This window comes from Cetorhinus maximus, chromosome 1 (genome assembly GCF_964194155.1).
Source record: "Cetorhinus maximus chromosome 1, sCetMax3.hap1.1, whole genome shotgun sequence".
Classification (NCBI taxonomy): Eukaryota; Metazoa; Chordata; class Chondrichthyes; order Lamniformes; family Cetorhinidae; genus Cetorhinus; species Cetorhinus maximus.
Window position 1 is genome coordinate 10,547,403 of NC_135879.1, and position 21,547 is coordinate 10,568,949.

Here is a 21,547-nt window from a genome sequence, read left to right on the forward strand (position 1 = left end):
GGGTTGTTCTCTTTGGTGCAAAGGAGATTGAGGGGAGATTTGATAGTGGTGTACAAGATAATGACACGTTTAGATAAGATAGACAAAGAAAAGCTGTTCCCATTAACTGACGGTACAGGGACTAGGGACACAGATTTAAGGTTTTGGGTAAGAGATACAGGGGGTTATGAGGAAGAACCTTTTCTCTTGCTGAGTGAAAATGGCCTGGAACATGCTGCCTACGAGGGTGTTGGAAGTGGAGACAATCAATAATTTCAAAAGGAAATTGGATAAGAAATTGGAAATAAACTATGGCTACAGGGATCGAACTGCGGAAGGGTCTAATTGGATTGTGCTACGAAGAACCGGCATAGACTTGATGGGCTGAATTACCTACTTCTGTACCAAAAATGACTCTATGGGCTGGATTTTACCTGCCTCTGCTGGCCATGTTTTTGGAGTGGGGGGAGGGACAAGTAATTTTTTAAAAATTCATTCATGGGATGTTGGTGAAATTGGCTAGGTCAGCATTTATTGTCCTTGCTCAGAGAGCATTTAAGAGTCAACCACATTGCTGCAGGTTTGGAGTCTCATGTAGGCCAGACCAGGTAAGGACAGCAGATTTCCTTCCCTAAAGGACATAAGTGAACCAGATGGGTTTTTACAACAATCATCAATGGTCATCATTAGGCTTTTTAATTCCAGCTTGTTTTAAAATTCAAATCCCGCCATCTGCCGTGGTGGGATTTGAACCTGGGTCCCCAGAGCATTATTCTGGGTCTCTGGATCACTAGTCCAGTGATAATACCACCAGGCCATTGCCTCCCCTTTTGGAGTAGAGGGAGGGGTAAGTAAAATAGGGCAGGTTCCCAGCCCACCACCTGCCCGCCCACCCGCATGCTCATCCAGTAGGTGGCTGTGTGCCAAAATCAGCAGTCATATGTCAATAAATTATTCAGGGTCGATTGAGCTTGTTAACAGGCCAAGAGACCCCAATAATACGCTGCCCACACCATAATATAGTTGGCATGGGCAGTCGGGTGGAAGCGGGTCGGCCGATTTTGCAAAAATGTTTTTAAAAGGGCGAGGAGGAAGAGGGGGTACTGGAAAGGGGCGGGGTGTGCTATTTTCATGTTTCCCTTTGTGCATCCGGGGGGCAGCACCCCTAAGATAATACCCCTCCCCCTTTTCCTACCCATCTGCTCTCCAAAACCTACAACCCCCACCCCACTTCCCTAAGCTAGCCAAAATTGTGAGAAATATTTAGAAAGAAAGGGAAATGGAATTCCTTGATGATATGCACTTGGATTCTGTGGTAACTGAGGAAAATGGACCTGAGCATCGTCACTTTGAGGAGGCTGACAGAAAAAACCTGTAGACCAATTATTAGTAATATAAATTCTGTGGATTTAAACTTCCCCTTTTGAAAATGTCCATCCCTACATCTCCTTAGTCTTCATTCCATCACAGAAAGATATTACTGTGTTCCCTCAGCCAAATATACCACTTGACTCTAAGCAGATCTCACAGGAACCAGTGAGTTCCATGAGCAACAGATCCACCTGAGGGCTAGTGTCACAAGAGGTGATTGGCTGCTGGATTGGGACAAGAGCCTTCTGGGACTGAGATGGCTGCCTTGTCATGGCGACGGAGCCCTGGGAAGGACACACTCTGGGTAGCAGTGCGACTGCCAGGGCAGCCTGGTCTGACATGCTACGTACTCTTTGAGAGGGCCTTGGCAGGACACATGGCATGTGCAAAAAATTGTTGTCCAATTCCAGCTACTTCCTTGCCACTGGACCAAAGTTACAGTGGGAGATTTGTTGAAAGTCACTAAGGATTTTAGGGCCGTGGTGATCCTGGCACCTGGAGCATTGACCAGCTGAGTTTTCCCACTTTCTGGCCGGATTCTTCCTCTCTGGAGTCTAAGTTTGGTGGCAGGTGAGGAAATAAGAGTGGTTCTTGCCGGGTGGGTGGGGGTGGGAGTGGAACGGTTGGCCACGCGCAATCTTGCATTGTTCAGCTCATTAACTATGAATATCTGCCAGGAGCTGACTGATTCTTCTGGCAGCAGACAGGGAGTGACCGGTCTTGCCTTACCTCATGGGCTCAAAGGTCCGGGGCACCATATTTAAAGAGCACTTGGACAGCCTGCACTATCCCTTCCACCTTTGCCCGGCCGCTGCGCCACCCTTCCCCACTAAAAATTTCCTCCCTTCCTTGGCCACCCTCCACGCAACTTGCACCAGCACCACCTGGGGCAGGATTTTCCCACCCGTCAGGGGCGAAGTTGAATTGCGGGCACGCACAGGCACGCCCCCGATCAGCGCCGCCATTTTACATGGGCGGGCCAATTAAGGCCCACCCATCGTGACCTCCGCACGGAAGCGCTATGCACTCCCTGTACGGGAGGAGGGGATTCCCTCAGCCGAGAGTGAGCTCTTTCATGCATGCCCACGAAAGAGCGCACTCATCTCCCTGAGGCTAAGTGCAGCCTCAGGGAGATCGCTGAAAGTTGTTCATACATTAAAAATAGAAAAATTTAAAAATCCTTAACATGTCCCCCTCATGTGACAATGTCACACAAGATGGGACATGTTCAGAAATTTCACTGAAACTTTATTAAAGTTTTTAAAACCCTGCATGAAACCTCATCCCGCCGTTGGATGAGGTTTCATGCTTTTTCTATTCCCCACCGGGGCTCCTGGCCTGCCCGCCAGCCTTAAGGTTGGACGGGCAGGTCCTTTAATTATTTTAATTATCCTGTCAATGGCCTCAATTGGCCATTGACAGGTCGGTGGGCCCGCAGCTGATTTGTCTGTGCCCCCGCCTTCCCGAAAATTTAAATGGGGCGGGATGATGTCGGGGGTACCCCCCAATGTCATCCCGCGTCATTTTGCGCATTGGCGAGCGGGCCCCACCCCTCTGCTCGCCGACGGCAAAATCCAGCCTTTGCTTACAATTACTCCCAGAAATCTCTTCTGTATTGCTACACAAGCATGAGAAATTTCAGGCAAAATGTGCTGTTGCTCAAGCCAGAAATGTTTGCGCCTTGTCTCTGTCGATTTTGCAATTTTGCTGTGGAGGAATTACTATCTATTTATCAGCTCTTCAGAAAGCAGTGTAAATGTATCACGCTCGTAGACAAGGGGTGAACTGGAGCAGTGAGACGTCATTAGGAAGTCTTAAATGGGGGTAAATATTTAATTTGGGAATCATTTGTTATTTTGTAGATATATGTATAAAACGCATGTAACTGTTTTTCATAATTATAATGTATTTATTTTTTTTCCATAGTTGTCACAGCAATTAATTCCATATCCTTGCATCTTTGATTTGGACTCAAAGCTAGAAGCATTGAATCTGAAAGCCCGGCTGAATGAGAGAGTAGGTATTATGTTGTGTTTTGTAAGTGTATCCTCATGATTGAATACCTGTGTCACACTTTATTGTTTAAATCTTTTAAAGAAAATCATGCTTCACTTTCTGATAATTCCAAATTGTGCATGATCAAGAATGAACATCAAGCTGCCTGTTAGTAAAAAAGGACAGCTGATCATTTATGACATACTGCTTAAGCATTTTATTGTGAAAGCAATGAGTTCCAAACCGTGGGAACAGATGCATGTTGAAACAAGCACTTTAGGTTGTGTTGCAAATTGTGACAACACGTGCTATTCGCTAAATTTTGGCCCTTAGTTTTCATCATGTGTGATCCTGGCAGTTGTGTTGAGATGGTTCTTGCGGGTGCCCTCCAACACTGATATCGTCAGAGCATGTAAGGTTAGTGGGAGGGCACTGGGAGTTCCCCATGCTAGTATCTATGTATCTTGAACGCCCAACCAAGTGCCCTCACAGGTAGACATAAAAGATCCCATGGCATGATTTGAAGGAGAGCTTGGTAGTTCTCCTAGTGTCCCGCCCAATATGTATTACTCAGCAACATCACTAAAACACATTATGTGGTAATTTCTGTGCAAATTGGCTGTCATATATCCTGCATAACAACAGTGATGATACTTCAAAGTACTGCATTCATTGTAAAGTGCTTTGGGACACCCTGACTGACTCCTTACCAGGGACGAGACTTTCAGCTCTGGAGATGGTACAAAATAAGCAACGGTGGTTTTGTCTCCTGTCACATTCCCAATGGAAAGGAAAGTCTGTGGGTGTACATCAGGCAGCTAATTCTCTACTACCCAATTTACTGTCCCTCTGAGTACCTGCATAGGTGTAGACAGAAAGAGAAAGCAGACAGAGACAGAAAGAGGAACATAGAGAATTCTTGTGAGTGAAGCAAATCACTCTCAGGAGTAGGTCAGTTTTTCTGTTTGGCAGCAAAGGTGACAGGAGCTCTAGAAGGTAGTGTGCAAGGTGTCTAAAAAGGTCTGCAACCTGGGAAGGTATGTGAATAGCTCAGAGGCGCCAAAGAGTGGGGTACTTCCCCAGTAGTAGTCCAGGGTGTTATTGGTTGATCAGTTGAAAGGGAACTCAGGAAAGCTACACCATCAGGACTGTTGTGACCCGAGGGAGAAAGGATTCATAGAAGTGTGCCTTACTGATTATAATTGTACCCGTGAAACTTGAAGGTGAAAGCTATTGTTGGGCAGGACTCCTGACCTACTCTGCATGAGTAAAGACCAGGATATTATGGGACTATGTAGCTACGTAGTGCCACATGCCTGCAGGGAGTGATGAGAATGGTTGCATAAGACGTATCTTTGTGTCAACTATTTAAAGTGAAATTTACCTTTTAGTATGAAGTATCATTTACCTGTTAATTTATGTGTAATATAATATAAAAACTGACCTATTCCTGAGAGTGATTTGCTTCTTCTCTTCACAAGAATTCTCTATGTTCCTCTTTCTGTCTCTTTCAGCTTTCTCTTTCTGTTTACATCTGTGCAGATACTCAGAGGGACAGTAAATTGGGTAGTAGAGAATTGGCTGCCCGATGTACACCCACAGACTTTCCTTTCCATTGGGAATGTGACAGGAGACAAATCCACTGTCGCTTATTTTGTACCACCTCCAGAGTTGAAAGTCTCGTCCCTGGTAAAGGGTCAGTCAGGGTGTCCCAAAGCACTTTATAACAAATGCAATACTTTGAAATGTCATCACCATGTCGTTCACGTTAAAGTGAAAGTTACAAAAAGTGGAATCTTGTTGATAATTTCTTCATTTGGGGGTCATTCAGTAAATTTAGTTATTTTGGTTTACAGTTTCCCCATGGGGATTATAGTAGACAATAACAGCTGGTCATTTTTCTCTAACTTACCAGATAATTATGCCAAAAGTGGAGTCAGAATTTATTGCTCAAGGCAATGTTATCAATTTTCCCTGTCTCTCGCTTTGTGTGTACATTTTCAAACAGGAATGGTTTTCTAAGTTGTGAAATGATTTGTTTCAGCAGAGTCAACAACCAGTCCTTAGTCTGCGTGTTTCAAGGCAAACCGTTCTTCAGAACGCACTGCAAGGTTTAAGATTGACCAGATCGGCAGGTTACTTTGCTACTCTTCAGGTACAAAACTACTGCATTTCATTGAATGGTGACACTTTTTTTCACTTGTGAAATATTTTTTGAATCTAATTATCAACTCACCATGACAGGAAAATAGCTTTTACATGTTATTCAATATCCCTTCACATTGCATGTACAGTGAACAGATCTATTTCTGAAACAAAAACAGAATTACCTGGAAAAACTCAGCAGGTCTGGCAGCATCGGCGGAGAAGAAAAGAGTCGACGTTTCGAGTCCTCATGACCCTTCAACAGAACTGAGTATATAACTGTTGAAGGGTCATGAGGACTCGAAACGTCGACTCTTTTCTTCTCCGCTGATGCTGCCAGACCTGCTGAGTTTTTCCAGGTAATTCTGTTTTTGTTTTGGATTTCCAGCATCCGCAGTAGTTTTTTGTTTTTAGATCTATTTCTGACCCCAATTTAAAGTCTTTATTTTTAATCAATATTTTGACAAAACTTATGGAAATTTGGGGAAAACAGAGTTGAGTTGGTTGTGCTGAGATCATTTTCTGAAGTACAGACTAAGCCTTTACTCCAAGCGCCCTCTTCACCAGCCACGTCCTGTCTGATGCAGATGACATTTCTCGGGGCTGAAGTAAGTTCTGTTGCAAACAAGGTCCATACAAGTTAGAACCAGTGGCCTACGTGTGTTCCAGCCTAATTCACGGACCTCCTACAGTATTCCTCACTGCTCCTGTGGATAACATGTGATGGTAGGCCTCATCACTCTTCAGGGTCAAGGCTGTTATATTATATAAGCTTAGAGTTTATTGATTCTCTGTTTGCAGTGCTATGGAGATCAACCAGCCCTCTGTATGTATGGTGACTTTTATCAGTTCTTATTGCCAACTAATTATTACTCAGTTAATGAAAACAAGGTCGACACGTGTTTGATTATTCACAGGCTGGCAATACAATAGAAACACAAACATTTACTTCCTCCACTGCCAACGCGCAGTGGCAGCAGTGTGTACCATGTACAAGATATGCTGCAGGAACTCACCAAGGCTCCTGAGACTGCACCTTCCACACCCACTACCATCTAGAAGGACAAGGGCAGCAGATCGATGGGAACATCACCTCCTGGAAGGTCCCCTCCAAGCCACACAACATCCTGACTTGGAACTATATTGCAGTTCCTTCACTGTCACTGAGTCAAAATCCTGGAACTTCCTCCCTAACAGCACTGTGGGTGTACCTACACCACATGGACTGCAGTGGTTCAAGAAGGCAGCACCACCACCTTCTCGAGGGCAATTAGGGATGGGCAATAGATGCTGACCTAGCCAGCAACATCCACATCCCATGAATGAATAAAACAAAATGAAAGGCTCTGTGTTTGTATGTACATATATCAATGAACAATAGTGCATGAAAACAGAAAGAGAACTCCAAAGGGCATCAAAAGACAAAACTCTCAAATATTTTAGTGTGTATTATTATTTTCTTCTTGATGCTGCCATTTCAGGTCCAATTTAACGGCGAACAATGTGTTGGCCATGGGGTAACGCAGGAATTCTTCACCCTCTTCAGTCGGGAACTGCCTCACAATGGACAGATATTTCAGTTCTGCGAACGTACTGGGCTGCATTGGTTCCCCGAGAGGGTAAGGCTTATTATATTCCGTGATCCATAAAGGTGGGCATCAGAAATTTCAAAAAAGATTCCAGCTATATTTTTCCCCCATTTTTTTTATATTTCTAACACGTAGGGGAAGTATGATTTTAACAGACAAGAGGTTGAGTTACAATATGGGGGCCAGTGCCTTAATTTCATGACGTTATTAACACTTAAAACACTCAATAAAGGGATGTTGCTCCAACCATTGTTCCTTTTACTGAGCTGGGCTTCTTGTTTCCTATCAGTACCTGAGAAATTTGCCACATTTGATGGTCAAGGAAGTCCCTAAGCCATAGACATCCTGTCTTACCCTTCTTGAAGAATTCCTGGTCTTGGTATTGCGACCACAGGATATTTCTTCATGATGGCCTGTTGGTGTATTAGTTGCAAAAGAGATGAAAGGTCATGGAAATACAACTTTTTCTTGCATCATTTTATATATTCCTGCTTACTACATGCCAAAATTATTTTTTAAAAAACATGATAGAATAAATTGCATTGAATGGGCATGTTCTAGATTTAAGGTCAGATTTTTAGTACATTCTTCTGGCAGGTGAGGCTTCTCTCCAAGAGCACATAATCTCAAAATCTCTCTCGTGGTATCAACCGAAACTTAGGATAAAATTTTTAGCTCGGCGGGCGCCCGACCCACTCGAGCGTGAAACGAGGCGCGTTGACGTTGGGTGAGCGTCTCAGCATCAACGCGCAGTCACGTTGATATTTTGTTAGGTTGGCGCGCGCCAGGGTCGGTAGTGGACTCGCCGACAATTAAGTGGCCTGTTAAGACCATTAAATTATCAATTAAGTTGAATTTTTCATTGCCCGTCGAACCTTTATAGCTGGCGGGGCAGGCAACAAGGCCAAGCGGCCTTTGCACTTTTTAGGAAACCTCATCCACGGGTGGGGTGAGCTTTCCTAAAGCAATTTTTTTTTTAATTTTAAAACTTAATTAATAACATATCCCTGCCCATGTGACAGAGTCACACGAGGGGACATGTTTCATTCTATTTTTATTTTCTTCATTACCTTTTTTCTATAGCATTTCATCTCCCTGAGGCCGCGCTGTGCCTCAGAGAGATTAGGAAGCGTGCAGTAGCACGCATGCACGAAATTTGCACTCGCCCTGCTTGCACGCTCCCCGCCCCCCCCCACATAGGCAGCGCTGAGCGCTGCTCCTCGCGTTTCATGCTGCCCCCCCCCCGCCAGCGTGAAATCACGGTCCGGCCCCCAATCGCATGCAGATTTCTGACCGCTCCCGCCAAGCCATGGGTGAAATTCTGCCCTGAGGTTATGTTGTTCCGAAGTTTTGTGAAGACCTTGCAAAGAAGGATTTTACAATTTCTCTTGTAACTCTTTCGAGTTATCAACAGTCACAGATTGTAACTCTTTCGAGTACATTCACAGTTCTTGGTTTTCCGGGAGTGGGACATGAACCCACAACCTTCTGATTTCAAAGGCGAGGGTGCTATGAACTGAGCCACAGCTGACACCTCAATTTCTCTTGTAATATGCACAGGAACCAGAAATAGATGATGGTTTTCACCTGGTGGGAATTCTCTGTGGAGTTGCTGTATCCAATGGTTTTATTTGCAATTTTAACTTCCCGTTGGCTTTGTACAAGAAGCTGCTCCACGTGCAGCCAACACTGGAAGACCTGAAGGAACTCTCACCAACAGGAGGAAAGTGAGTGAACTTCAAGCGTCTCCTCACGCTTTAATCCACCAAATTATCTAAACTTAATGTCGGTCACTTATGTAAAATGGACCTCTCGTCATTGGTTCAATGATATGGGGAAAATAAGACCCGTTTATACACTAATGTAAAAGTATTACAAAGAGTTACGACAAGTTAGTCATGAAAATGACAACTTCAAATATAAAGTTTGCAGTTTGTTTTGATGTACACTTTCTGATCAATGGAAATTAACCAATTTGCAATTAATTTGCATAGTCTGATACAAATCTTGCTTTGAAACTGGCAATACAATGACAAACCTTAAGGACTAGCTTTCAATGGCTGCATCTTTTTCTCGGTAATACAGCTCACTCCAGGATGTTCTGGACTACGAGTACGATGACACTGAAGAGTGCTTTGGCCTGGATTTTACTGTAAGTTAACACTTGTGCAAGGTCACTAATTGTCTTTCAAGCTACTAACAAATTGAAGTAAAATGAAAGGACCACCATGCAGACTAGAGGGCAGAGAGGAACAGGAATAGACCAGAATTAGTAGTGTGCACTATGACCAGGATGGCTGAGACTGGGCCTCACAGGTTTGGAGAACCGCAGCTCGCCTGTTGTACCTCCACAAGCAGCTCGCCTGTTGTACCTCCACAAGCAGCTTGCCTGTCCTGGGAAACACATTTCTCCTGGAAGCCGTGTTGGCAGATTTTGAGGCCAGGCAGCCGGCTTCTACAATAATTTCAAAATTATTAAACTTAACTTTTACTGTGCTCTATGCAAAGCAGCTCAGGGCAGCACAAGTTCCCCGAGGTGTCTTAAAACAGGCGTGAGGCCTCTTCAGTGCTGTAATGAGCGGCCCAAAGTTCATTGTAGAAGGTTAGCCCAGGGGCCTGAAAAATAATCAACCCAGTATTGGAATGGATGTTGGGGAGTCGAGGATTATTGGTAACAAGCAGGAAAGTGGAGTTGAAGGCCAGATCAGATCAGCTACGATCTTATTGAATGGTGAACCAGGCTCGAGGGGCCAAATGGCCTGCCTATTCCTGCTCCTGTTATGGTCTTATGTTTTTATTAGGCAGCCTTGCAGTCCAGTGAAATTGTTCATTTTTGCTCTATTTTCCGTCTCGGCACCAATTTGGTCTATCTGGTGAAAAGAAAAAATTAAGAGGAGTGAATTTAATCCAGCTCCAGTAATGAAATCCTGCTTACATGGGCAAATGGGAACTCTGCTGAACCTCTACCCAAGTTACAAAAGGGACTGGTAGAAGCCGCAGAGGTAGCTCATTATGAGGAATAACGAGATAAAATGAGGAGAAGTCGGTTTAGCTTCTAGACAGAGCTTTCATTTAGGTAGCGCCCCAACCTCAGGACATCCCAAAGCACTTTACAGCCAATTAAGTACATGTAAATTGTAGTAATTGTTGTAATTTAGGAAGCACTGATAGCAATTTGCACACAACAAGCTCTCACAAACAGCAGGAATGTGGGCATTTGTCTTTTTCTACATGTTGTTGGTTGAGGGCTAAATATTGGCCAGGGCACTGGGGACGCTCCCCTATCTTTCTTCAAGTAGTTCCCTAGGATTCTTTACATCCACCTAAGGGCAGAAAGGGCCTCAGTTATCAAAAAATCAAATTGGTTGCTCAAGTTGTGCTGCGTTCTTTGGAAGCTGGAGTGTTCAACTGTTATGTGTTTGTGTTTATGTGGTCTGTAGACTGTTCTATGCTCACTGTGCTTTATTAGTTAAGCCTGGGTGTGGACTCAGAGCTAAAATAAACAAACTGTAGCAAGCTGCCAGAAAGATCTGGAAGCTATGAGCTATAAGCATGGAGTAGACATTTTAAAGCATTGGAGAAAATTCTTGTAAATAAAGTTTCTGCACACATAGAAACAGCTGTGTCATCTCATAACTCTGAGGCATATATAAAACACGCAATAGAAGCAACTTCACACTATCCACTGTGGACAATGTTGGGAGGGTGAGGATTGAACTCTTAAATTCCCCTTAACTCTTCTTAGAGCCCTTAGCTTATGATGCAACTCTTTAAATAAAACAACTTTAGGAACTGTTCTGCCCCTTTTAACTATGCATTCTCCTGTTCTTAGTGTACAGTCACAGAGTGGGACTGTCTCTGGGGTAGTAGGGGTCCTGCCAACCATCCAAAATGAGCCCTGACCCACGGTGGGGTCATGGTGAGGTAAGGGCAATAGGCCTACCCCATTCCTCACCCCCCAAGGGCAAAATCAGCTAGGAGAAAAAAAGCAATGCTTAAAGAGCCTAAATGAGTTGATTGGATTCATGTGAATTGTACAACTAAATGAAAATGTAAGTGTGATGAAGTTTGAACTTATTGTAGAATATGGTTGTGAACTGTGGACAAACAAGGAGAAAAAAGTACATCCTGTAACTTTGAGAGTTTTATTTCTGCAGATATCCAAAGAAGCAGCTGCTGGGAGCAGAGTGAAAGTGGAACTCATTCCTGATGGTAGCAAAATCCCTGTTCAAAAGCATAATAGGTAAATGTTATCAATTAATATAAACTGTTCAATTATTATTGCATTAAGTTGCTCTTTGATTGGACTTTAATAATGTTCAGTCAAATGTAGATATCTAGACCTTAGCACCTAGTGTTGTGTATTAATTAAGAATGGTTATATAACTTAATAATGCACACAGCATGCAATTATACCCCATGTCCCTTGAAGGTTTCGTGGTATGGTTTCATTGGTTGCTGGTAGCTCCTCCAATTACTGTCTCAGTTATTCTTCTTTTTCCATGTACATAAAGCGACCCATTTCTTAGATTGCTTTTACATCCAGGAAATGTCAGTCTGGGTTGTTGCTATAACGAAGACCCTTTAATGTGGATAGGCTGCTAGTCTGAATTATCTCCCCAATGGCCAGGTATAACATGAGGGTTGATGGGGTTGGGAATTAGCGTTATTGACACTCCTTTCCCATTGGATGCAAGTACCCCGTTGGATGTCAACCCAGTATTCAGAGACTGAAACTCTCATCTCCACAGTCCAAGGCCGGTCATTCTTCACAAGTGACCTGAAAGCAGTTTGCAAAGGGATCCCAGCTGAGCACCTCGTGACTGTCACAAATGTGCACTTTCCAGCAGGTCACCTGTCTCGAGACCAGGACTGTATGCCCCAGCTCATTTTGCTTGAGTCCAGAGAGGCTGAAACCTATTGTTTATTTTGTCTTGCCTCCCGGCTGAGGTTTGCGACCTCAACACACATCAGAGGTTGACCTGGATCTGAGGAGCTTTATTCAGCATCTGCTCAGAAAAGCCCACGCATGCCAACTGTTTGATGGGTAGAGTATCCAAAATGTCCTCAATTCATGGAGCCAGAGGGACAGACAGCACAAATTTGCAAATTTACCTTCAAGACTAACTATGTAGCATAAAAGTTGTGTTTTTAATATAATTAATTCCCAGGATATGGGAGTCACCAACAAGAATATGCTGCCCATCCATGGTTACCCTCCAGAGGTGTAGCTATAGCGATACTGTTTCAGCCAAAGATGCTCATTTTAGTAAAAAAAACACTTCACATACATTGAATGCAAGTAAACATACATCACAAGCATCTACCACCAACTGTTCAAGGAGGCATCCTTATAATTCACTGCTCAGATTAATAATGGTTGTATTTGTTGAATATTATGTGTATCAAGTATACAGCACATACAATAGTACATAGAAATATACTTAAAAGTTAGCATTTACAGCCACACCTAATGATGGTTGGGGATTCAGGTGTGTTATAGTTCTGAGCTCAGTATCCTAGGCACCTCACAAATCTCACAACTCATTATAAATAGCCAGGTTTAAATACATTTCTCTTACTCCCACCACATAATTATCCACACAGTTCTTCATTACATACTAAAGTTGAAATACAACTCCACATATGGAGAATTTGATTAACTTATCCCTTAACAATAGCTTCAGTTTTAATGAGTTTTTCCATAGACCAGTACAGCATCCTTATCTTGTTATCTTATCAACAGTTTCACTCTACTGCTATTCCACCAAGTGAAATTTCTAGTGACGAGTCTGTCTTTCATTCAGCAACACACCAGTCAACCCAGATATATTCCTTTGCAGAACTAATTGTTTTTGCTGATTATTATCAACTGATTAAAGTTCCCTAACACCGGCATGTTTTTTAAAGAGGTTTACGGAAGATGCAAACTGACCATTGCTTTAAAGTCAGATCTGACTCAATAGCCCAGTGATACTTCCCCTACTTAACAGGTAAAGGCTAAAAAGGTTACTGCTATTACAAAGTGAGAAATCAATAGCAGTATTACATTAGACTTATATTTAAGAAGGAGAATTTTGGAAGGCTACGGACAAAGAATAGGGGAAGTGGAAAAAATGAGATCGCTCCTAAAAAGGGCCTGCACAGACAAGTCGGGCTTGTGAGTTGTATGATTTCATGATTGGTCCGAAATATAATTAGCCACACTTGGTGAGTGGTAAAGTATTAGATGACACTATCCTGTTTTTTAAAAAATTATTCATTCACGGGATGTGGGCATCGCTGGCTGGGCCAGCATTTATTGCCCATCCCTAACTGCCCTCGAGAAGGTGGAGGTGAGCTGCCTTCTTGAACTGCTGCAGTCCACGCGTTGTAAGACCACCCACAGTGCTGTTAGGAAGGGCGACCAGGATTTTGAGCTAGCGACAGTGAAGGAACGGAATTTGCAGTAATTTGATTCGCCTGGGTGGCTGGCTAGGCTACTTCAGAGGATAGTTAAGATTCATAGCAAGAGGAGTAGGCCATTCAGCCCCTCAGGCCTGTCCCTTGATACCCTAAATTAGTAAAGATTCGTGAATCTCAATCTTGTTTTCGGACAGAAGTCACATGTAAGCCAGACTGAGTAAGTGCAGTAGGTTTCTGTCCTCAAGTATATTAGTCAATCTGTTCAACTGACGCAATAATCAAACATTATCACGGTCACTTTTACTGGTCCACGCTTTTCATTCCCAGATGTTTGTTTAATCCAAATACAGTTTTTTTTAATATTCATTCATGGGATTTGAGCATCGCTGGCTAGGCCAGCATTTATTGCCCATCCCTAGTTCTCAAACTATTACAATGAGCTCAGGATTACTAGGCTATTAAACTACTGTAGCAGGTTTGCTGAAAGAAGATTCACTATTATGAATGGTGTGGAATTTCTTAATTGCCACTAGTGTTGGACACACTAATATTTTATCACAAAGAATTTGATAATGAACAATGTGGAATTGATAATCAATCCATAAGTATCGGCACAGGAACAGCACCTTCACCACTATCCTGCTGGAGCTCCTGGTTTTTGATTGCTGTTGGGTCAAATGCTTGACCGGCTGTATATGTTATCATCTGCAGTCCAACCCCATTTCACAGGCAGCCATGGCAGTGTGATAAATAGGGTAGAATATGAACGTCCAAAACAAAAGATACAACACATAGATTAAATGGAAATTGCGTTAAAATGGTTGAGATGATCAAACAGAGGCGTCGGGCAAACTATACATCTTCTAAATCTAATTTATTTTTAAATAGGAAGCAGTTTGTTGATGCTTATGTGGATTACAAACTTAATACATCTGTGAGGGAACAATTTGAAGAGTTTTCACAAGGTTTCAGGAGCTGTTTGACAATGCCATTTGTGGATGTATTCCATCCTGAAGAACTGAGGGCTGTTATCCAGGGAAACACCAATTATCAGTGGGAGCTGCTGGAACAGGTATGGTGCCGCGCTTGCACAGTTACTTCTCAATGTCTTTGCCAATTTCTGCCTTGTCTGTACAGGGAACGAATGCAGTGTCATAGCCCATTGAACAATGGTCTGTAACACCAAACCACATTTTATCAAAATCACCGGAGGTAAACTTTAACCAACATCATCCAGTGGGAATTGTATCGTTCACCCAATTTCAGTAGAAAGTACCATCGGGTAGGGATATAACAGGAGCAGGTCACTCAGCTCATTAAGCCTGCTCCACCATTTCATTAGATCAGGGCTTATCTACACCTCCAGTCCCATTTAACCAACTTTGATCCACATGCCTAGAAAACCTTACCTGACACAAATCTATTGATTGCAGTATTTAACAACTTCAGTTGACCCAACATCCATAGCCTTCCTTTGGCTGTGATCCAAATTTGGCTATACTTCATCTGTAAAACCCCCTTCGGATTTCAGTCCTTAATGGCCTTGCTCTAATTTAAGATCGTGTCCCCTTGTTCAGGATCCCCCTTCACCACTTTAAATCATGTTGAATGCAACAACAACAACTTACATTTACATAGCGACTACAATGCGATGAAATGCCCCCCACCCCAAGTCACTTCACAGGAGCATTTAAAACAAAGTATGACGCATAAGGAGATATTTGTGTCAGATGACCAGAAGCCTGGTCAAAGAGGTATGTTTAAGGAGTAACTTAAAGGAGGAAGGAAGGGTGGAGAGGTGTAAGGAGGGAATTCTAGAGCCTGAGGCCTAGGCAACTGAAAGCAATGCCATCAGTGGTGGACAATCATAATTCAGAATGCAGAAGAGGCCAGAATTAGAGGAGCGCATATATCTCAGAGGGTTGTGGGGCTGGAGGAGATTACAGAGATAGGGAGGGGCGAGGCCAAGGAGAGATTTGTAAACAAGGGTAAGAATTTTTAAATCAAAATGTTGCTTGACTGGGAGCCAGTGTAGGTCAGCGAGTACAAGGGCAATAGATGATTGGGGCTCGCTGCAAGTTGAGAGGCAGGCAGCTGAGTTTTGGATGGCCTCATGTTTATGGAGGGTAGGATGTGGAAGACCAGCCAGGAGTGCATTGGTATAGTCGAATGTAGAGGTAATAAAGACATGGGTGAAGGTTTCAACAGCGGATGAGCTGAGACATCAGCAAAGTCAGGGGGTTTTTGGTGGCTTGAGCGAGAATATGGCGAGGAGGCCAAAAATCGATTTCACGTCGTAAAACCAGTTTGCAATCGTCCACTCCGCCTGACAGTGACAGGCCGCGATCCCCGCTATCGGGTGTCAGGAGCCTCATTATAATACATCAGTGTACCATTATAAGGCCAGCCCAGACATATCCCCCACCGCTGAACCGTCCGCCCACGTCGGCGGGAAAACACGCCGGTGTAGAACACGTCTTTACCAGTGCGACGTGCAGAAGTCGGGACTTACCTGCCAGGGCTTTGCTCACACCGCGGACATCCGAGGAGCAGAAGATGCCGGAGCCCGACAGCAACGGCACACTGGAGGAACATCCATGGCCTGCCAAGCGGATTCTCATGGACGTGGCTCTGCTGCAAAGCAGCTGACGGAAGGTGGAAAGTCACCGTGAGGTTGGGAGGGGGGGGCATGAAGGTGTCGGGGGCAGTGAGTTTGGGAGGGCTGGAGGGATTAAGGGGGGGGAGGAGGGGTTAACGGGATAAGGCGACAACTGGGGAAGTAAGTGTAAGGAGTGTGGAAAGTGTAAGGGAAGGGGTTTGGTGGGGGGAAGGAGTGCAGGGAGGGGAAGGAGCCCAGGGGGAGGAAGGATTGCAGAGAGAGGAAGGAGTCCAGGGGGAGGAAGGAGTGCGGAAAGGGGAGGGGGGTAAGGGTAGAGGAAGGAGGCCGGAAGGGGGAAGGAGTAAAGCTGGAAGAAGAAGTGAATCTAGAGGAAGAGGCAAGGCTGGAGGAAGGAGTCGGGAGAGGGGAAGGACTAAGGGTGACAGAGGAAGTTAGAGTCTAAGAGGGACTAAGGGGAGTGGGGGGAGGGGCGAGGTCGGAGGGGGAGAGGGTGGGAGGACAAAGGGGTTCCAGGTGGAAGGGCTTCTGGGGGGGGGCAGGGGAAGGGGTTTGGAGTGGGGAAGGGCTTCCAGGAAGGGAAGGGTTTCCAGGGGGTGAAGGGGTCCAGAGGGGGGGATGTCCAGGTGAATATACAAGGGAGAGGCCTGATGGGTCCATGACTGCCTCCTGGGGAGTGAACTGAGGGTGGGCGCGGTTTGGGGGAATGGTGAGAATGACCGAGGGCAGAGTGAGGTGGGAGGATGGAGTTTTGACGCGAGCAGTCAAAGGGACGGCGAGGTGGGGACTCGGAGGCAGACATGGATCCCGGGGGTGAGAATAAGGAGGTCAGGGAGGCGAATGTGGATGGTGGTCGAATTTTCGGGAAGGAAGGGAACGTGCACGTTCACCTGGACATGCCCAAAGGAAAAGGGTTGCGGATGGTAGGTCACAGAGGGGAGGTGGAAGATAATGCTGGGGGGGGGTCAACTGTCATAGGGGCAAGGAAACGGGTGTCTGGGGGAGGGGAAAAGATGGGGGAGATTACAAAAAAGTGAGTCCAGACCATGCTGTTCAAAGCGAAAGTGAAACGACAGTCGTGGGGGGGGCGAGATCAGGTGCTGCATGGGAGGATGAGCTGGGTGGAGATGCAGGTCAGCTCAGATGGACGACTGAAAGTGAACCCCAGCAGGCAGCATTGAAAATGCTCAGGACATCGAGATGGGTTTGATACGTGAAGGACCATGTGCGTGGGACAGTGCTTACACGAGGCTCTGAAAGGCCCCAACTCACACACACTTCTCCCCCCCTCCCTCCTTTCCCTCTCACTTTGCCACTGCAGGAACTCACCTCTGGCTCCCGCGATGGAGTGCAGGTCTGCACACATCTCCGTGTTCCGCTGGACCAGGGTCTCCATGGCGTCCACCATCCTCCCCATGGAGACCTCCACACACGCACATGTGGGCACCACTTCATCAGAGAGCAGGCAGGCACACTCCTCCAACTCACGTGCCACTCCTTTGAGGGCTTCCAACAGCTCTGCGTGATGTTCCCACACATTCTGCTGACTCTCCAGGATGAGTTGGAAGGCCGAATTCAGAGGCTCGGCATCTGACTTGGACCTCGCAGACGCCTGATCTCCAGCAGGCTTCCGAGTGCCGGGGTGATCGACCAAACCTGCCTCCTCCTGTTGCGGGGACGTGTCCTTGCGGTGATCACCGAGCCTGCTCTAGATCTAGATCCTACTGAGGTGTGTGTCTCTGCGCTGGTGGAGGGTGTGGGTAAGCGCTGTGACAGGTCTTCCAGGCTGCTTATTTCCAGCTCTTTCAATGGAGGAGTTGCCCTCTTAGCTGGAGGTGAGGGCCTGGATGGAGCTGAGGGACTGGCTGGCCGAGGGTGTCGGCCGCTCTGGCAGAGCTCCCTGTGAACTGAAGTAGGGATAATTAATGCATGGCAGCAGAATCAAAAGCAGGAGAGAGAGCCCTCACAGTTGCATTCAGAGAGGGATGATGTGGTGCAGGATCCTCATGTAGGTGTTCACTGCCAACCTCACCGTTACCACAGGCAGGGTTGACGCCCTCACCAGTCAGTGTGATGGCACGTTCCCCAAAGTGAATGAGGGGCCTAATGTGGACCACTCCACCCCCGGTCTGGGACCTCTCCCTGCTGTTGTGAGCCAGCTTCTCCTGCATGGAAACAGATGGAGAGAGTGTGAGCAGGAAAGAAGGCACTGCGTGGAACATTTGTGTGGTGAGCGGAGCCATGGGTGGGATGAGGACGTGAGCTCGAGGGGATATGAGCCTGATGGAGATGTGAGGGTGTGTGTGAGAGTTAATGGTGTTGTCCCTTGAGGGGTGAGGTCCCTGCGGATTTGTGATGGGTTTGTGAGAGTTGAAGGTGATGAGACGAGTGAGTTACCCTGGCAGAACGGATGAGACCATTCATCCTGTAGCAGCACTGGGTGGCTGTCCTCTTTTGCAGGGCATTGGCGCTGACCATTGCTCCCACCGCCTCCCATGTTGGATTGGTGATGCCGCTGCCCCTCCTGCAGCCAGAGCAGGGGTAAAGGACATCACAGCAGGTCTCCACGGCATCCAAAAGGCGTTCGAGGGATGCTAAACTTGGGGGCTGCAGCCTTTTTGCCTTTTGGGGCTACCTTGTCTTCTGTGCAGCAGTCATGGGCTGGAAGCACAAGTGCAAATGAGAGCCCACCCGCCTTGGAAACGGGCGTGTTTCCCAAGAATGCATCATTTATGCAGCGTGTTTGGGACGATAAGGCATGAAAAGCCGCCATTGCGGCCTGCAGGTACAACGTCGTTTTACCCGCCCGCTACCGCACAAATCTGGGGCAATTCCACCCAATAAGTGGCACTTTATACCTGCTCAAGTAACCATCCAATCAATGTCCTCCACCTGTTTCTACTTAACCTCAATTGATACAATTAACAGTCACACAGGATGTCATTTGTGACTGTGATAAGAGCCATTTTTGCACTGTGGCAGGGCAAAAACCTGATTGGACGGATTCAAACGTAGAGTTCTGGGAAAGTTGGGAACAGATTTGTAAGGCGTCATGTCAATACCTCAATTAGATCATCTCTCAACCATCTAAACTCAACAAAAATACAAACCAGTCTATGTTTCATACCTACAGAATGCAAATTACAGTGGATATACAACGACTGACAGGACGGTCAGGAATTTTTGGGAAGTCTTTGGGAACTTGAAAGATAAGAAGAAAAGGCGGTTCCTTGGTAAGTGAGTTAGTGCATTTTAATGAATATAACAGACGTGTGTGCATCTTAACATGGCCCATTACCTAGCCAGGGATGTTTTCATTTGGTGGAACTGAGGTCATTCATGTAGCCATCCAAGGTGGATGGATCTTAAGATGGCATAAAGACTCATAGAAGCTTACAGCACATAAGGAGGGCTGTCGGACCATGGTGCCAGCTCTTTGAAAGATTAATTAAGACCAATTAGTCCCACTCTCCTGCTCTTTCCTCATGGCCCTGCATTTTTTTGCCCTTTTCAAGTACATTGTTCTTTTTAAAGTTACCATTGGGCAGAATTTAGCCCTTGTCGTGCGGGCTTGGAGGTGGGGGGGGGGGGGGGGGGGGGGGGGTGGTGGTCGGGAAGCCAACCGCCGCCCACGATTGAGGCCGGAAGGCAATTGGCCCGCCCGTGTGAAATGTGAGCTGCAGCGCTCAGTGCTCCCTGTATGGGCAAGGGGGGTGGGGGGAGGAGGGCGAGCGGGGGCGAGTGGAAACTTTGTGCATGCGCGCGAGTGCGTGCTTCAGAATCTCCCTGAGGCACAAGGGGCTGCCTCAGGGAGATGAAGAGTTGTTTAAAAATAAAAATAAAGAATTGAAAAATGTCATAAAACGCGTCCCCTCATGTGACTCTGTCGCATGCCAGGGACATGGTATTAATTCAGTTTTAACACTTTTATTTTTACTTGCTTTAGGAAACTTCATCCCGTCCGTGGATGAGGTTTCCTGAAAAGTTGCACAGGCCGCTTGGCCTTTTCGTCTGCGCCCCCACCCCCACCCCCAACCGTGAAGTTGGAGGAGCAACGAAAAATTTCTTTTAATAATCTTGCTAATGGCCTTCACCAGCCTTTTGATTGTCAGCGGGCGGACTGCCGACTCTGACACCCGCCTGACGCCAACGCACTCGAGCGGGTCAGGCGTGCGCCCGCCCGCCCGCCGAGCTAAAATTTTTGCCCACTCGTAACAACTCGTTGCATAAAAAAATTCCCACCTTCCCTCTGGATGGTTTGCCAGCTTTAAATGGGAGCTGGCATGTGTTGAGACCAAATGCAGAGCCAGGAAGGTAAAGCCAGTAAAGGCAGTTCCCCCAAAGAGCACAGGGGGATCCTAGTGTGGAGACCCCAGACAAGGAGAAAGGCTTAGGCCACTGAAGATTATGGCTTTTTTTTTTCAGTTCATTTATTGGTGCAATTTACTGACATGGGGCTACACAGAGCACCAGCTGTTATTTTTTGGAGGCAAGTAGCCAGGACAGATTTGGGCATCAAGACATTCCCTTCTACCTTCTAAAAGATTTGGATCCGTATTGTCCTGAACATCATTTAATTTCAATGACCATTTTCCCCTCATTCTTAGCCTTTCTGTCAGGAAGTGAAAGGATCCCAGCAGGAGGCATTCGGAGTTTCAGAATTACAATCCTTAACACCAGGAGCAATGAACCAGATTCCTCATATCCTCGTGCCTACACCTGTACCAGGACCCTGGACCTCCCCGACTACAGCAGCATCGAAATTTTGAGAGCGAAGTTAGTTCATGCGATTAAATTCAGTGAAGAATTCAATGCACAACCACCGTAATATTTGCAGCTAGAGAATGTACTTAATCTGAGAAATGTTGGTGATTGACTAAAACAATCTGAGTAATTAAAAATAAATTGCATTCGAGCATTTGTTTCAGTGCAACACAGAAAACATCCAGTGATTGTGCGCTGTCACAGTGCTTTAAGGCCCCTCTGCTCAGATGAATATTGTGTACACATACAGCTACTTATTTTATTCTTTCACTAATGTGGGCAGTGATGGCAAGGCCAGCATTTATCACCCATCCCTCATTTCCCTTGAGAGGGTGGGTGGTGGCGAGCCTCCTTCTAAGTGGCCTGCAAGACCATTTGAAAGGGCAGTTAAGGGTCAGTCACATTTCTGCAAGTCTAGAGCCACATATAAACCAGACCCCATAAGGACAGCGGATATTAGTGACCCAGATTGTTTCTTTTTACAGTCATTCCTCTAATTTCACTTTTTATTCCAGTTTTATTCAATTGAGTTTAAATTTTCTAGCTACTGTGGTGGGATTTGAATGCACATCTCTGGGTATTCATGCAGGCCTTTGGATTATGGGCCCCATTAGCATATCCACTATGCCAACGTACCCCTGTGTTAGTATAAGCTCACATTTCTGGTTGGAATTTTTTTCTA

At 45.7% G+C, this 21,547-nt stretch overlaps 1 protein-coding gene across 1 annotated transcript in view; it reads left to right on the forward strand.

Moving 5' to 3' along the window:
• LOC144667999 (putative E3 ubiquitin-protein ligase HERC3) overlaps window positions 1-21,045 on the forward strand; it is a 66,797-nt gene extending 45,752 nt beyond the window's left edge. Inside the window, exons 17-25 of the mRNA XM_078529738.1 lie at window positions 3,277-3,366; window positions 5,390-5,500; window positions 6,972-7,109; window positions 8,640-8,806; window positions 9,165-9,231; window positions 11,237-11,322; window positions 14,373-14,556; window positions 19,235-19,334; window positions 20,709-21,045. Coding sequence (XP_078385864.1) covers window positions 3,277-3,366; window positions 5,390-5,500; window positions 6,972-7,109; window positions 8,640-8,806; window positions 9,165-9,231; window positions 11,237-11,322; window positions 14,373-14,556; window positions 19,235-19,334; window positions 20,709-20,929 — 1,164 coding nt within the window. The 3' untranslated portion in view covers window positions 20,930-21,045. The remainder of the gene's footprint in view (window positions 1-3,276; window positions 3,367-5,389; window positions 5,501-6,971; window positions 7,110-8,639; window positions 8,807-9,164; window positions 9,232-11,236; window positions 11,323-14,372; window positions 14,557-19,234; window positions 19,335-20,708) is intronic.
• The last annotated feature ends 502 nt before the right edge of the window (window positions 21,046-21,547 follow it).